At 39.7% G+C, this 17,151-nt stretch overlaps 1 protein-coding gene across 2 annotated transcripts in view; it reads right to left on the reverse strand.

Moving 5' to 3' along the window:
- EIF2AK2 (eukaryotic translation initiation factor 2 alpha kinase 2) overlaps nt 1–17,151 on the reverse strand; it is a 49,488-nt gene that overhangs the window by 26,161 nt on the left and 6,176 nt on the right. For both annotated transcript variants that reach the window (XR_011557478.1, XM_070734131.1), the window contains exons 3-9: nt 15,353–15,467; nt 8,812–8,996; nt 6,916–7,042; nt 6,107–6,192; nt 5,291–5,390; nt 2,034–2,068; nt 1,843–1,908 (exon numbers count right to left, since the gene is read on the reverse strand). Coding sequence is in view for 1 of the 2 variants with exons in the window: in XM_070734131.1 (XP_070590232.1) it covers nt 1,843–1,908; nt 2,034–2,068; nt 5,291–5,390; nt 6,107–6,192; nt 6,916–7,042; nt 8,812–8,996; nt 15,353–15,467 (714 nt within the window). In the remaining variant the exon portion in view is untranslated. The remainder of the gene's footprint in view (nt 1–1,842; nt 1,909–2,033; nt 2,069–5,290; nt 5,391–6,106; nt 6,193–6,915; nt 7,043–8,811; nt 8,997–15,352; nt 15,468–17,151) is intronic.

Consider the following 17,151-nt stretch of genomic DNA (forward strand, 5'->3'; position numbering starts at 1 on the left):
AGTAAACCACATCAACAGCATTCCTCTGGTCCACTAATTTTGTCACTTTGTCAAATAATGCAATAAGATTAGTCTGGTTTTTGACAAACTCATATCGGCTTTTGGTTATTACTTTGTTTGCTTCTAGGTGTTCGGTGATTCATTGCTTATCTTTTCCAGAATCCTCCCTGGTATTGAGGTCAAGTTGATAGGTCTGTAGTTTCCTGGATGTGTTTTTTTTTCTTTTTTTGAAAATGGGAACTACATCAGCTCTTTTCCAGTCCTCTGGCAGTTCTCCGATGCTCCAGGATCTTTGAAAAATATAGTTCAGTGGTTCTGAGATCTCGTCTGCCAGTTCCTTCAGAATCTTGGGGTGTAATCCATCTGGTCCTGGTGATTTGAATTCATCTAGGGTAGACAGGTGTTCACTTACCATTTTCTTCCCTATTTTAACTTGTTTTACCAGTATGTTTTTTGTGGTGCTATTTTTGATAGGTTGGGCTATTTATTTTCCTTTTGTGTAAAGACAGATGCAAAAAACGTGTTTAGCTCTGCTTTCTCCCTGTTGCTTGTCACCTTCTTGCCACTTTCTCCCTGCAATGGACCAATTGTTTCCTTGACTTTTTTCTTGTTTTTAATATGTTGGAAGAAGGGGGCAAGGGTTTGGTTACTTTTTACTTTTGTCACAAGCTTTTGTTCATTGTGAGCCTTAGCTTTCCTCATTTCATCTTTACAGGCTCGGGCTATTTGCTGGTATTAAAACAAAAACTGTAACAAAGAGTATCTGGAAGATCTACTTTTGTTGACCAGGTACCTCACATCTGGGGGTCCTTGGTGCTATTTGAGCTTGGCTGTTTTCTTACAGATGTTTCATAACCAATTACGTAACATCATCAGCGCTAGCAAGAAATGGGGTTTGCTGTCATTTCATTTGCTTATAGCTTGCCTTATCAGTGCTGGTGGGAGTAGTCTTGGTGGTTTCTTGATTGGGCTGTTGTTTACGGTTTGTTTGGCTGAGCTACAAATATTCTATTCTGTCAGTACCTTACATCTTCCCATCATTTTATATTTTGCCTGACCATCTTCATAATGGAAGGTGAAGATTGTGTGTTTGCATGCATGTAATGAACTCAAGCAATTATATTCCAATAAAGAAAAATGTTGATTTGATTTAAGTCCCTTTCTCAAATTTCTGACTATAGAGAGTTTTGATGGGTGCATAGCATCCAAACTGTGACAGCCTAAGTCTTTGCATGCTCACCTCTATCAAACATGCATTACCATAGAAAAGTAGGAGGATGTCTTGAAAACCAAAGATTTATGGAAGGAACAGCAGTCCTCTAACAACACTGTCCAAGTCAGTAGGTGTATGTAAAACAATCCCACCATTGGAAAATAATCCAGGATACCATAGTTAGTTGCATCAAATCTTTTGGCAATTCTAAAAGAACAAATAACCAACCCCTTTATTTCCCAAATACCTCAAATATTAAAATAGTTTCCTAATTTCAAACAAATCAAGAAGCCAAATTAACAATCAAGGTTTCTTGTGATCAGTATCCCCAACAATATTCAAACAAAACCTTCAGGAAAATGTTTTAACTAAGGACTGAAGAAAGAAAATGGCAAATTTTTAAAAATCACACAAAAGCTACCATGTGCATTACAAAGCAAGGGATAGTTTGTCACTCATTTTCTTACCACCTGGATCCAGTTCCACTTATTCAACTGCTGTGGATATGTGAACCTTTTAAATAAACCTGAATCAGATATCAATCTATATCCAATTATTATATTTTCTATTAACCCAACATCAAATTAAGAAAGATAATTCTTATTCCAAGAATTGAAGTAGTTTGCTACCTGCTGTTTTTGGTGAGGTTACTTGTTCTCAGATTTGGAAATCTTGCAGCCAAGGGTGTTTCTTTTCTTAGAAAAAAATTGAAATGAAATACATTGACATACATAAATGTATACACAATTGTATATAAATACTATTGATTTAATATGTTTATTGTACAGCTAATAATTTCATTTAAAAAGACAGCACATACCTTTTAGATTTTATAGATTGACTGCGTGGACTGACCTAAAGCAAAATGGAGGTAAAGAGACAAGAATTATAGAGTTATTCTACCTTGAAGCTATATGTTGAAGTTTAAAGGTATGACCAAAATTACAATGGAAGGAAAAACCGGTGGAAGGTTAAAATCAGGAAAGACCACTGTGAAGGTTAGTGGAATTTGGAGCTCACAAGTAGAGTTGGGCGAACTGAACTTGCATACTTCGGGTCCGTGATGAACTTTGTGGGGTTCGGCATGCCGAACCCGAACCCAGACTTTTACAGAAGTCCGTGTTCAGGTTCAGCGTTCGCTCGAACACCGCGGTGGGCAGGAGGGGGAGGCAGGGAGGGCTCTGAGGCTCAAGCCGCTGAGTAGGCTTGGGGGGGGCAGGAGGGGCAACTCCAGACCCGGAGCCTGACCTCCCCCCCAGCACTTCATCTCACGCCAGGCCAGAGGGGTGGGGAGGCAGGTTCTGCCAGCCGGCTATTCAGGATCCCGGCCGGCAGCTTCAAGCAGACAGTGGGCAGGAGGGGGAGGTGGGGAGGGCTCTGACTCAGAGTCCTTCCCGCCTCCCCCTCCCGCCCACCATCTGCTTGAAGCTGCCGGCCGGGATCCAGAATAGCCAGCTGGCAGAACCTGCCTCCCCCTACCCCACGAAGGCCCTATGGGGGCCTGAAATGACCTGTTTCCCAACTTCTGGAGGGTTCAGTAGGCTCGTGTTTTGCCCTCCACAGGCTCCAAAGGCTTCCCTGGAGACAGGGGAGGGAAAAATGCCCTCCTCAACCGCCCTTGAGCCAAAAACACCATCCCAGAGCCTCTGTGTGAGCCAAAAATCAGCTGACTGGCACATACATGCATGTTGGAGCTGAGCTAAGGCAATGGCGTACGTGCCAACAGATATGGCTCCGTGTGCCACCTGTGCCATAAGTTCTCCATCCACTGGCCTATACAGTCTATGAACCTCCATACAAATGTTTTAACCTCTATAGAATGAATGTCAGTGGACCTCAAATTACGATTTGTACAACAAAGAGAGAGTTCAATAACTCAAACATAGAGAAGAACTGTCAATAACACCATTTTGTTGGAGATACAATAAGGATATAGGCAGTCCTCAACTTATGATGTAGCCCAGACGTTCCGAGAGGCAACTTCGTGCCGGGTGTATGGGAGGCAGCGCAAGGGAGTCATCACAGTGAAGTGCTCTCCAAGCGCCCAGAGAAAGGAAAACACTCTGTTCACTCTAGGCTGCCCAGAGCGAAGGGAGCGTTTCTTTTCTCTGGGCACTGGCAGAGGTTTATTCCCTCTCCAAGTGCCTAGAGAAAGGAAAATGATTCGTTCGCTCTGGACTGCCAAAGCCTCCTTAAGCGCCACTGAAAGTCTCCTTTCGCAGCCCAGAAAAGCCTGAGATGGCCAGGATTAAAGGGGGAATAGTAGGAAACTGGCCAGGACTTCGTGCCGCTCTCAAATTTCATGGGAAATTTTTCTGGGCTCGGGTTCTTAAGAAGAGGCAAAAAAATGGTTCTTAAGAAGAGGCAAAAAAATCTTGAATGCCTGGTTCTTAGGTAGAGGTACCACTGTATTTGGAATTTGATAAACAGAAAATTTAAATGAATTCTCTATGCCCTTTTTATAGCTAAAAGACTGATATCGTAGCATTGGAAAGATAAATTCAGTCCTTTTCATTCAGTAGATTGAGGGTCTGATTAATTTGCCACTAATAAATGGATAGCCTATATAGACATGGACTTGTATAGACAAATATAATGAAATATGGGACTCATTTAAGCAACATACAATAGGTTAAAATGATTGTTATATGTACTTGAATTATAATTAAATACCTATATACATATATACCATATTTTTGGATGCACCACTATATATGATGCACCAAGATTTTGAAGAGGTAAGTGAGAAAAAAAAGGTTTTGTCCTCCCCGGCCCCCAGGACTATTCTACAGGCCGCCCAAACCCTCTGCATGCCTTGTTTTAAGAAAAAAATGGGATATGCGGAGGGTTTGGAAGGCCTGGAGAGCATTTCTGGGGGCTGAGAGAAGGCAAAAATGCTGTTTTATAAACAACAGCCGGTTTCCACAAAAAAAGAGGCATTTTTGCCTTCCCTATTTCCTCCCAAACCCTGGTTTTGCCTTCCCCGGCCTCCCAAACCCTCTGTGTACCCAGTTTTTGCGAAAAGCCTGCCAATTTTTTGCAAAAATGGGATGCAGGGGCGGGGCTTTGGGAGGCCAAAAATGGCTGCATTTGGTGTATAAGATGCACCATAATTTCCACTATCTTTTTGGGGGGGGGAGGTGCATCTTATACTCTGAAAAATACAGCAACTATAAACTATATATGGCCTTGGTTGTATCTTTTCATTTTTTGAAAAGCACTTTCTACATTTTTTTTTCCTTTGACAATGTTGTGGTTGGCTCTGGCCCAGCTCCTGCCCCAGGGAATGTGGAGGTGGAGGCAGGGGAAACGGCAACATGTCCTAGGCCTGTTTTGTTGCCGGCAGAATCAGGGAGTGGTTTCCTCGGACGAAGAAGAAGGTGGGGGTGACTTGGAAGAGGGGGGCTTGGCACACAGCCCAGGAAGCCAATCTCCATTATCTTCAGTCGATTTGGAGGACAAAGTGTTAGACCCACGCAAGCGCAGAATTATGCATCGAAGAGACCAATTGAGGAAATATTACAGGAGATAAGAGAGGCCACCTGTGTTTGGGTGGGGCTCCAGTAATTAGAGCTGCTGATAAAAATAGCAGCGTGCTAGTTTGGCCGTTGTGGAAGCTTATCTGATCGCAGTTCTTCAGAATCGTGCCTCGCTGTTTCTGAATTTTGTTTGTGGATTTTTCATGCTTTGACACCAAAGCAGAGTAAAGTGTGTGTGTGTGTGTTTCACTTCATTGAAAGAAGGAGGGCTGTGACGTTTCTTCACAGCTACTAGCTAAGTACTTAATGACTGATTAAGGGACTTGTACAGCCTATAAGGTTGTTTTGGGGACGAATGCTCTTTGCAATACAAAAAGGGTGCTTTGTTTCTTTTGAATTTTGTGATAAAGAACATTGTTTTGAATTTTCAAACGTGTGTGTGTCTGAAATTTGTACCCTTGAATTTTCGGGAGGCTTCTACCAGAGAGCCCGGCAGAACAGACAATGTATGCATTTTTAGTTTTGTGGAATCTTTCCCATTTTGGGTCATTGTTTTAAGAGCAATAAAAGAATAAGTTGAAAAGTATTTTATATTTACAGGGTTCTGAAAAGATGAAGTTTCAGTTACCTGAGTGGCAGCGGCATGTTCAGTAAATGTGTCAGATGTCTTCTTCAGTTCTGAATTCGAATCTGTACTGCTATGGAATTAAAAAAAACCCAGCATAATTACAATCCGACTTAACAACTATCTACATAAAACTAAAACAATCTTCACAGGTTATCATGATTGCATTTTATTGTCATTAGGTTTGCCACATACGTTTTTCTAATCTACACTTTGATGAAACTCAAGCAAACAATTCATAGCAATATCTGTTCTTGAGCTAAATCTTTATATTACTACTAAGTATGCACGGAATTTTTAAAATGTCAAATGTCAATGGAGAAGCCAGAATCGCTTAACAACCATGTTAGTAATTTAACAACTCTTCTGATTCACATAAGAACTGTGATAAGAAAGGTTGTAAAATGGGGCTAAACTCACTTAACAACTGTCTTTCTTAGCAATGGAAATTTTGGGCTCAGTTGTTATTGTAAGTTGAAGACTATCCATAATTAAAGTTGGTTGGGGGCATTTCCTTTAATTCTTTCAATTTCCTCACAGATAAGATAAATATAAATTAGACAGAGACTCTGTCAGTAAGTGATTCAGCTAAAGATATCCAGCCTATTAACCTGAAAGACATAAAAGGTGCTACATATAAATTCCACAATCAGAATAAAATTATGGAAAGGCCTTTCATGCTAATTACCATACCTCTTCTAATTGGTGTTCACTGTGTGATGTTATGTTCTTTACATCAATGTATCTAAACAGTATTTTTTTTAAAAAAATAATTCAGTATAATCTTACATCCCAGATGCTTCACTCGATAGTCCTTGACTACTACTAAATGTCGTATCTGAAGAATCGCTGATAGAGTTAGCACATTCTTTTGCCTAGAAAAATAGTAATTCCAAAACAAAATATTTATTCAGCAATGTAAGAAAAATCATTTATTTTCAACTTGGAGTTTTAAACATATAAAGGTAATCCTTGGTATATGACTGTTTGCTTAACAACCATTTGAAATTATGACAGACCTCCCCACCCCCACAAAGCTACTTATGGCCCAATTTGACTGGATGTTCACACATCCATGATCATGTGATTGCATATATTTTGAATATTTGGGATTGCATATGTTTTGAATACTGGTATCTGGTTCATGATCATGATCATGGTCACAAGTACAATTCTCATCCCTTTTAATCTTATCTTACCTTACCTTACCTTACCTTACCTTACCTTACCCTACCCTACCCTACCCTACCCTACCCTACCCTACCCTACCCTACCCTACCCATCTATCTATCTATCTATCTATCTATCTATCTATCTATCTATCTATCTATCTAATTTATTTGCCACCCATGTAGCAGTTTAATCAAGATAAATAACATATAAGTATTCTAAATATAAAATGGATTAAAATCACAAAAAAATAAAACAAACTGAAAAACAACGGTTTGGAGAAGAGAAGTGGATTGTCTTCTCTGTTAGTCTTCCAACCACCCCCAGTAAGCAGCTTCTTCTTGAGGACCTGGAGAGCAGCCTGAACTTAAGAGAGCAACCTGATTTCTTTTATCCAAAACATGACAGGGACTATATGGTATACATACACTGACAGTTGATGAGCTAAACAACTTTTCATATGCTAGTTTCGCTGCTTCACGTTTGGCTGCTTGAACTTGATTTCCTCTTCCAACATCAAATACTTTATCACCAATCTGACACTCATAAATAAAGCTAAAAGATATAAAAGGAGAAAAAAATGATGTTCAGTCTTGTAAAAGAAGACTGAAGACCAGTTCCATTCTATCTAGAAGTAACTTTCAGTAAATCAAGGAGGCCTACTTCTGATATAAAAGTACATTGAACATAAAAGCTATTTTATACATATATTTGAAAATAAGCCCAATTCAAGGCAGTCAAGATTAACCTTTGAGTTTATGTACCTAAAGTGCCTCAAGGTTGAGTAATCAACCTTTAAAAATACACTATTTATACATAGCTATATAGCAGTATATATTTCCTAAGTAAATAAATGAGCAAGTGTAATTTTTTAATTAATTTGTTTAATTGGGTACTCTTTATCTAGTTTTGGGGCGGGTAAAAATGTTGAACGTTCAAAAGGGGTTTTAAGTAATTTAATTTAATTGATTTATATGCCACCCAATCCCTTAGGACTCAGGGCGGCTTACAACAATAAAATGATACAGTAAGAATAAAAGTCAAGTATTAAATAAAACCCCATTCAATTATACCAGAATATCTCTGGGACTGCCTTCTGCCGCACGAATCCCAGCGACCAGTTAGGTCCCACAGAGTTGGCTTTCTCCGGGTCCCGTCGACTAAACAATGCCATCTGGCGGGACCCAGGGGAAGAGCCTTCTCTATGGTGGCCCCGACCCTCTGGAACCAACTCCCCCCAGAGATCAGAGTTGCCCCCACCCTACTTCCCTTTCGTAAGCTCCTTAAAACCCACCTCTGACGTCAGGCATGGGGGAATTCAGATATTCCCTTTCCCCTAGGCTTATAAAATTTATGCTTGGTATGTCTGTATATAGGATTGGTTTCTCAAATTAGGGTTTTTTAATTTAACTTAAACTTAAATATTAGATTTGTTTATATTGTCTGATTATTGTTGTTAGCCACCCCGAGTCTACGGAGAGGGGCGGCATACAAATCTGATAAATAAATAAATAAATAAATAAATAAATAAATAAATAAATTAAATAACAATTTTAAAAATCCCTGAACTAAACTATACAATCACCACATGTATCAACCTTAAAACTAAAACTTTAAAACATCACTGTTACTTTTTTATTCTGTGTTTGCTAGACTATATTGGCTGTAAGATAAGACAGGAGGAAATTGTTCAAAATTGTTCCAGAGGAAATAATCCATTTAACTTACAAGGAAATATATTTCAGTTAGACATCAAGAAAAGGTTTCCTTCCACATAATATAGTTTCAGGAGACAGTGAACTCTCTTTCACAAGCAATGTTTAAACAGAGTCTGGATGGTCCCTTATTAGGGATGCCATTCCATTGGATCCCCATACCAGGCAGGGATTTGATTATCCAACATTTACATTCTATGATGGTATGAGTCTGCTTATCTTTTAAGCCTACACAAGGATTGTTAAAATGTGTAACAATATATTATGTATGATATATTATGATTATTAGAGCTATATTCCTAGTGTTGCAGCCTCAACTTCATTTGTTTGCAAAAAAAATCACCTGCTGGTTCACACATTCCCTGTGAGAAAAGGTTTAATTTTGGTTTAGTGCAATATGTAAATACAGCTACTGTGATTTATAAACAATAATTTATGATTAAGCATGGCACATAAACCATTATTCAAGAAACTACTGTCAAATAAAACTATGATTCATTGCAATGCATGAATGTGAATAAAATTCAATAACACCTACATATCTCAAGAGAATATTTTTTTTAAAAATGCAACCCTATTCCCCAAGATAAAATACCATCAGTAACTCACAGTGGTTTATGGTCCAATCCAGTTTTAGATATCATGTTATACTGAACACGCACTTTGTTCTTTGATGCATACTCATTAAGCCAGCAAACATAGTTAATTGAATTTGACGATGTAAGTTCAGGATCACTTTGGGAAAGCAGGGATAATTTTGACTCATTGTGCTGTTCACATGAATCCAGTTCTCCCTACAAAAAAATAAGCATAAATTAATCTGCTTGAGGAGAGGGAGATTGTTCTTGGAATTCCTGCACAATGAACAGATAACTTGTTCTTAATTTATTATTTCTTGTAAAGAGATAGTAACATAAATTGCAGAATTTTTGGCAAAAGTATTGTTCTGATTTAGCAAAATGTACAATGGGTCACAAATATATACCCAAAGCGAGAGAGAGGGAGACTGGGAGACAGGGAGAGAGAGAAAAGAAGGGCAGATCTATTTTATGACCCCACATGACTATGGAAAACTCCAGATCATGCAGAACGCGGCCGCGAGAGCCATCGTGGGGCTTCCCAGATTCGCCCACGTATCTACAACACTCCGTGGCCTGCATTGGCTGCCAATCAGTTTCCGGTCACAATTCAAAGTGTTGGTCATGACCTTTAAAGCCCTACATGGCATTGGACCAGAGTACCTCCGGAACCGCCTGCTACCGCACGAATCCCAGCGGCCGATAAGGTCCCACAGAGTAGGCCTTCTCCAGGTCCCGTTGACTAAACAATGTCGTCTGGCGGGCCCCAGGGGAAGAGCCTTCTCTGTGGCGGCCCCGGCCCTCTGGAATCAACTCCCCCCAGAGATTAGAACTGCTCCCACCCTGTTTTCCGTAAACTACTTAAGACCCACCGATACCGCCAGGCATGGGGGATTTGAGACACCTTCCCCCAGGCTTATTATAATTTATGTTTGGTATGTATGTGCTGTTTGGTTTTTAATTATGATAGGGATTTTAGTTTTTTAATATTAGATTTGTACCAGCATAATATTGTTTTTATCGTTGTTGTGAGCCGCCCCGAGTCTTAGGAGAGGGGCGGCATACAAATCTAATAAATTATTATTATTATTATTATTATTATTATTATTATTATTATTATGTGGGCTGAAGAATCGTGCAAACTGTAGAAAGCTTTGGACTGAGGGTGGAGGGGGAGATAATTCCAGGCATACAGTGGTACCTCGAGATACGAGTTTAATTCGTTCCGGACCTGGGCTCTTAAGTCGAGCAGCTCTTATCTCGAACGACTTTTCCCCATAGGAATTAATGTAAATAATTTTAATTGGTTCCAGCCCTAAAAAAACTCACAAAGTTAGTCTAAATTATGCAGAAAGACATGTTTTTAATGAAGAAATGTACATGTACATATAAATGAATAATGAAGTTTCTTTCACTTAACTTGTAAACTTTCTTAAACTTTTAAATTTACATATGTTCAACTTCTCTGCCACCCAATCCTGTAGGACAGAGGTCCCCAACCCTTTTTGCACCAGGGACCGGCTTTAAGCGATCAAGAGAGCAATGGGTGAATGAATGGACGGAGGGTGGGAAGGAAGGAAGGAAAGAGGGAAGGGACAGGAACAGAGGAAGGAAGCAAGGAAACTTATGAAAGGGGAGAGTAAGAGAGGAATGAGTGAAGGGAGGGAGGGAGGGAAGAAGGTGGGAAGGAGAAAGAAAAGAAGAAATAGAGGAAGGGAAGGTAAAAGAGAGAAAGAAAAAGAGCAAGAAAGAAAGCTGCAAGCACCCCCCCGAGCCCCCCAGGCTGGCTGCAACCTTTTAAAACACGCGCGCCGCTTCGCAGCTGTCTCCTGAAGCCGAACGCGGAAGTTAGCGTTTGGCTTCAGGAGACAGCTCCTTGGCGCTTGTATCTCGAATTTGGGCTTGTAAGTAGAACAAAAATATCTCTCCCCTCCCAGCTCTTATCTCGAGTTGCTCTTAAGTAGAGCAGCTCTTATGTCGGGGTTCCACTGTATCTCATAGGCCTAAGGTGGAAACAGAATTTTGATCAAATTATCTTCAGCTTATCACATAATAATTCTATTAGTTTGAAGGAACTTGAAGATATTTTTGTGCAACGTTGAAAAATCTTGCTTTACAAAGAAAAAACAATTTGCTGAGAGTGTTTCCACATAAGGTCATATACCCCTGAGAGTAGCACCTATTAGAAGTTGAAAACCCCCCACATATGCAAAGAGTGAAAGGGTTTACAGGGGAAATATGGCATAAAAGGTAACACCGCTTCCCCTGTAGATAACACTCCTTAGAGTCAGCTACCTGGAGTTAATCGCTGAAAGGGCATTCCTTTCCTCAGCACAGACTGCCTGAGGAATGCCTAATTTGACTTTATGGCACAGGTGGTCACCACATGGCTTTGAACCTTCATGGACACCTGTTCTAAAGCTCTGAGAATTGGCAATTGCTTTCCAGTCTGAAGTAGGAAACATGAAAGTTAGATTCATTCCTAAAATAAGTTTAAACAGTATTTTAAAAGGAAAGTTTCTAATCCTCTCCCAAACCTAGATAAACCCTACTCGCTTTGGCTGTTGCCACTCTCCAAATTTCACTTCAACCGCCACAGTAAAGGAAAAATAATTCTAACAATTCTTTTTGGCCAAGATAGGCAAGGACATATTTAAAAGCACATGGTACCTCATCTTACGAACGCCTCTTCTAATGAACTTTTCAAGATACGAACCCGGTGTTTAAGATTTTTTTGCCTCTTTTTCCGAACGATTTTTCACCTTATGAACCCAAGCCGCTGCTGCTGGGATGAAGGGGTTTCTTTCCCCCCCCCCTTTTTTTGAAGAAAAAGGGAGGGGCGGCTTGGAGGGGGAAAAGACTCCATTTAAATAACTAGGAGAACAGCGTGTTTGCAGGCACTCAAAGAGTGTCTTTTGAAGAAAGAAAAGGGAGGGGTGGCTTGGAGGGGGGAAAGACTCCATTTAAATAACTAGGAGAACAGCGTGTTTGCAGGCACTCAAAGAGTGTCTTTTGAAGAAAGAAAAGGGAGGGGTGGCTTGGAGGGGGGAAAGACTCCATTTAAATAACTAGGAGAACAGCGTGTTTGCAGGCACTCAAAGAGTGTCTTTTGAAGAAAGAAAAGGGAGGGGTGGCTTGGAGGGGGGAAAGACTCCATTTAAATAACTAGGAGAACAGCATGTTTGCAGGCACTTCAAAGAGTGTCTTTTGAAGAAAGAAAAGGGAGGGGCGCCCCCCTTGCCTTTCTTCCTTCCCACTCACCCTTTAGCCTAGCCTTGCTTCTTCCACCCGCCCCCTTTAGCTGCTCCTCCCTGAAACATTGTTTCATCTTACGAACTTTTCACCTTACGAACCTCCTCCTGGAACCAATTAAGTTCATATCATGAGGTACCACATGTCAGTTTAAATTAAAGTTTGCATTTTTTTCCCCAGGGTTGGACAGATTTTTACAATGTAGACAGCTTATCATAAACAATTCCAGTTTGAAAATCTATATCGCTTAAATTAGAATTCTTTATTGGCCAAGTGTGATTGTACACTTGAGGGATTTGTCTTTGCTGCATAACCTAACCCAGTGTTTCTCAAATAGTTGGGTGGGCCCCCCTGGGGGGTGGGGGCATGGAGCGATGCCAGGGGGGCATGTGACCCTGAGGAACGTGCTTTTTTGCTACAGGGGCAGGGGTGGGCTACTGCCCAGACTGGGGGGGGGGGGCGCAGTGGGGTAGCAAAAATGGAGCTCCATCCCAGAGTATCCAATTTGCACTGAAAGATGTTGAAAGAAAGATGTTGAAAGAAAATGCAGGGCATCCTGAATAAGTCACGCCCACAGTGTAGTAGTAAAAATTTTGGTAGCTTCACTGCCCAGGGGTTTTTTTGCACTGAACAACAGCACACAGCACAGAGTAGGAGATATGAAGTGCATATAACAAACCTTAAGAGACACCATGGAAAAATATTTAACAGGGATGAAAAGAAAGGAGGAGAGAGATGAAGATAATGAGACAAATGTATGTCTCCCGAAAGCTAAGATGAGGAAATATGATGAAGCCTATGTAGTGCTTGGCTTCACTGTGACTACGGTGGGAGACGAGGAAAGACCGGTATGTTTACTTTGTCTAAAAATGTTAGCAGCAGACAGCATGAAGCCAAATAAATTAAGGTGTCACTTAAACACATTACACCGCAATCACACTGATAGGCCGCTTGAGACCCTCCACCAAAATATGGAGGGGTATGAATATTGTTTGGTGGTGGGCACTTTGAGCATTGAGCACTTTTTTATATGCTGTGTGAATGTTTTACTATTATTATAAAAATAATTTTTTTTTAAAAAAAAAGATACCGTATTTTTTGCTCTATAAGACGCACCTGCTGATAAAGACGCACCTAGATTTTAGAGGAGGAAAATAGAAAAAAATATTTTGAGCCAAAAAGTGGGCTAAAATATTTATTACAATAACAGAATAACTTAACAGCTGGGAAGCGGGATCGGGGGGGGTGCTGGGAAGCCCCCCAGGCCGGCTGCGATCTTTTAAAACAGCCGCGCTGCTTCCCAGCTGACTCCTGAAGCCAAAAGCCAAAGGTGAACTTCCGCGCTTCAGGAGTCAGCTGAGAAGCGGCGCGGCTGTTTTAAAAGATCGCAGCCAGCCTAGGGGGCTTCCCAGCACACACACCCCGAACCCCCAACTCGGAACCGCGTTCAGACGATTCCCCCCCCTGTCCCCGTCCCTGCGCCCTCTGCTCCAGCGCCTCCCCCCCCCCCTGCCTGCATCTTCGCTCCATAAGACGGGGCTGATTTTTCATCCTACTTTGGGAGGAAAAAACTGCGTCTTATGGAGCGAAAAATACGGTAAGTCGCTTAAGCTTTTTCAGCGAAAACATGATAAATATTGCAAACCAATGTCCCAGGGAAGAGTTGGGTGGTGCAAAATGTTTACTTCTTCTTCGGGGTATAGCAGAAAATAATTGAGAAACACTGAACTAACCTATGCAGTAATTTGAGATTTTAGAGTAGATTTGAAAACATGATGGAGTATAGCGTGTGAGGAAGGTGGCCTTGATAGATGTATGCAACAAATGTTAAACATTTGGATGCTTGACAACTAACTCTTTATTTATTTATTTATTTATTTATTTATTTATTTATTAGATTTGTATGCCGCCCCTCTCCGAAGACTCGGGGCGGCTAACAACAATGAAAAGACAATGAGAACAAATCTAATATTAAAAATAATCTAAAAAACCCCAATTTAAAGAACCACTTATACATACAAGCATACCATGTATAAATTCTATAAGCCTAGGGGGGAAGTGAAATTTCAATTATGATGGTCGCAGTGCAGTTTTACAAAAACGAAATAACATTTAAGAATGATTTGGGCAAATGACCTCATGAATCACTGGAGTATAAGGGGGCGGGAGAGATTCAGTAAAATTTGCAATATTCAATAAAGGTAGTTTTAGCCTTCCCAAGGAATTGTTTCCTGGTCTGCTCTACCTAATGAGATTGACATGAAGGGAGGATTTTATTTTCCCACTTGGTCACACAAAGCAGAAATGTATAAATAATACATCTGCCTATCTCAGCTTCAGTCTAAACATCTGGCTGAGTGTGCAAACAACCATAACTATAACAATAGTAATATTTTATTGTTATAAGCTGCAAGAAAATCACATGGACTGACTACAAACAATTACATGATAAAGGAGGAACAATGTTGCATTTGAAGATCTACAAAAAATATCATTTGCCTGTAAGCAAGATCTGGTGGGATCCTAAAATAGAGAAAGTCATAGAAAATGAAGAAAATAAATTGCTCTGGGATTTTAGAATTCAAACAGAAAGGTACCTGCTACATAAAACCACAGACTTAACAACTGTTGACAAGAAAGACAAAAATGTTCTGATAGTGGACATGTTAGTGCCTGGGCACAGCACAAGAGAAGAAAGAACTGGAGAAGATACAAAGACAAGAAAACAGAATGACTGTGGCAAAAGCAAGTAAAGGCAGTGTCAACAGTAACAGGCACCTTGGGTGCAATCCCAAAACAACTGGAACACCATTTGAACACAAATTCACCATCAATCAATTGCAAAAGGCAGATTTACTTGCAACAGCTGACATCCTGTGATGATATCTGTAACACCATCAAACATCCTTATCCCAGGTACTTTGAAAGAACTCGATAGAAAGACAAAAATGTCAAACTCACTCTGAACATCTGTCTGACTGTGTGATGAACCATAATAATATTTTATCAAATTTATATATGTGGCTAACTCCAGCAACTCTGGGATGTTAGGAAAGGAAGTAATTAATGTTTTTGTTGTCATTGCTGCTGCTGTTGCTTTTGATGTTGGAACATCATGTGACATGATAAAACTGGCACTTGTCACATGCTGTTTTTATCATTGTTGTTAGCCGCCCCGAGTCTACGGAGAGGGGCGGCATACAAATCCAATTAATAATAATAATAATAATAATAATAATAATAATAATTATTATTATTATTATTATTATTATTATTATTATTATTATTAGATCTTGGTTTGTAGGCACTCCTCCACTTACCTTGTTTTGTATGGCTTTCCAGGCTAATACACCTGCCTTGGTTTTTGCTTCTTTCTTGCTTTTACCAGTGGCAGGTTCATATTGGACCTTGTTAATGACAATTGCTATAGTGAATCTACAGTGAAGAAAGTAAATTATAAGATGCTGTGAATCAGGAGGAGAGACGCATCATCTGCAAAATACACCCATTGCACAATTATAACTCCCATTTTCTCCATCATCGGAAAAAGTTAACAACAGGAAAGTCTTGGAAGACCCAAACATCATTTGTTTCCTTTTTTTCCTTGAATCATCCAGGTGAGGAGGGGGAAATCTCAGGTTCCCCAAATTCCAGTAGGGGATTCTGATACAACAGTGGTTCTCAACCTTTCTAATGCCGCGACCCCTTAATACAGTTCCTCATCTACTGGTGACCCCCAACTATAAGTTTAGCGCCAATTCTTTCAATAGATCTTTAAGCTGATTGGCAAGAGGTCAGAGGGACACCCCCCTGTAAACGCCTGATTGGTTGGATTGTAAAAATATGTTCTGAGATGCCAGAATAGAAGCTTTAGTTGCTAACACCATTGGAAATTTGTCTTTTCCCATGGTCTTAGGCGACCCCTGTGAAATTGTCGTTCGACCCCCAAAGGGATCCCGACCCCAAGGTTGAGAACCACTGTGATAGAAGAACAAGACTATTTTCTCTGAACTAACATTTCTATGCCTGCCCCTATCTTGAAACCATCCTTCTAGCTAAATGCTGGGCACGAAGAACAGGGATAGAACCACTTCCCATTCAGTTAGCAACCATTGGGAAACATATAGTAATAATAATAATTTAAAAAATCATTTTCTGACCAACACCCACAACTAGGACCAATATAATTTTTTTATATTTTTAATTACAAAATACAAAATAAGCATTCATCCCTCAGCAGTGTGTTGTCTGATTAAAATTCTTTTTTGTAACATCCTCTTTCAATATCTAATCTTCATTTACCTTATTCACATTATACAATTTTATTCTTATTTCTTATAATCTATCAATTATTTCATTTATTCTTAGCATATATCTTTTAATTTTTAACCTTCAATTCCAAAGCCCTTTTTTACTCTCAAACCATTTATAAAATACCTCCCGAATTTCATAATATTCAGTTTGTTGTTTCTCTTTAATATCTAAAGTCGAACTATTCATTTCTACACATTCTAATATTTTCCTTATCACCTGCTCCACACTAGGAATCTCTCTACTTTTCCAATGTTGTGCAAATAGAATTCTATCTGTTGTTAAAATGTGTATAATCAAATATACATTAGCTTTTTGATACATTCCTGGTAAGATTTCTAACAGAAATATTTATGGTTTCATATCCACATGTTGCTGTGTCATTTCTTCCAACCATGTCTTAATTTTTAATGCTTCTTCACATGTCCACCACATATGATAATAGGATCCTGGTGTTTGATGACATTTCTAACATATTTCTGATTTATCCTTAAACATTCTTGCCAATCACATTGACATAATTGAATTTGACGGTGTAAGTTCAGGATAACTAGTCCTAGACTTATGATCACAATTGACCCCCAAATTGTGGTTGCTAAGCAAGAGAACTGTTGAGTGAATTTCACTACATTTTACTCAATTCATGGCATCTGGCTCTAACAGTCATGTGCAAGCTAAGGAACACGTGTGTAATGTTCTAATGTACAGACATTATAGTTAAATGTGTGGCAGAAATTGGACTTTAGATGTGTTTTTCCAAATGCAGAAAGTGAGATTGAATATGCATAGTTTTAAAAGAGCTGTGTGT

This window comes from Erythrolamprus reginae, chromosome 1 (genome assembly GCF_031021105.1).
Source record: "Erythrolamprus reginae isolate rEryReg1 chromosome 1, rEryReg1.hap1, whole genome shotgun sequence".
In the NCBI taxonomy this organism is placed as follows: domain Eukaryota; kingdom Metazoa; phylum Chordata; class Lepidosauria; order Squamata; family Dipsadidae; genus Erythrolamprus; species Erythrolamprus reginae.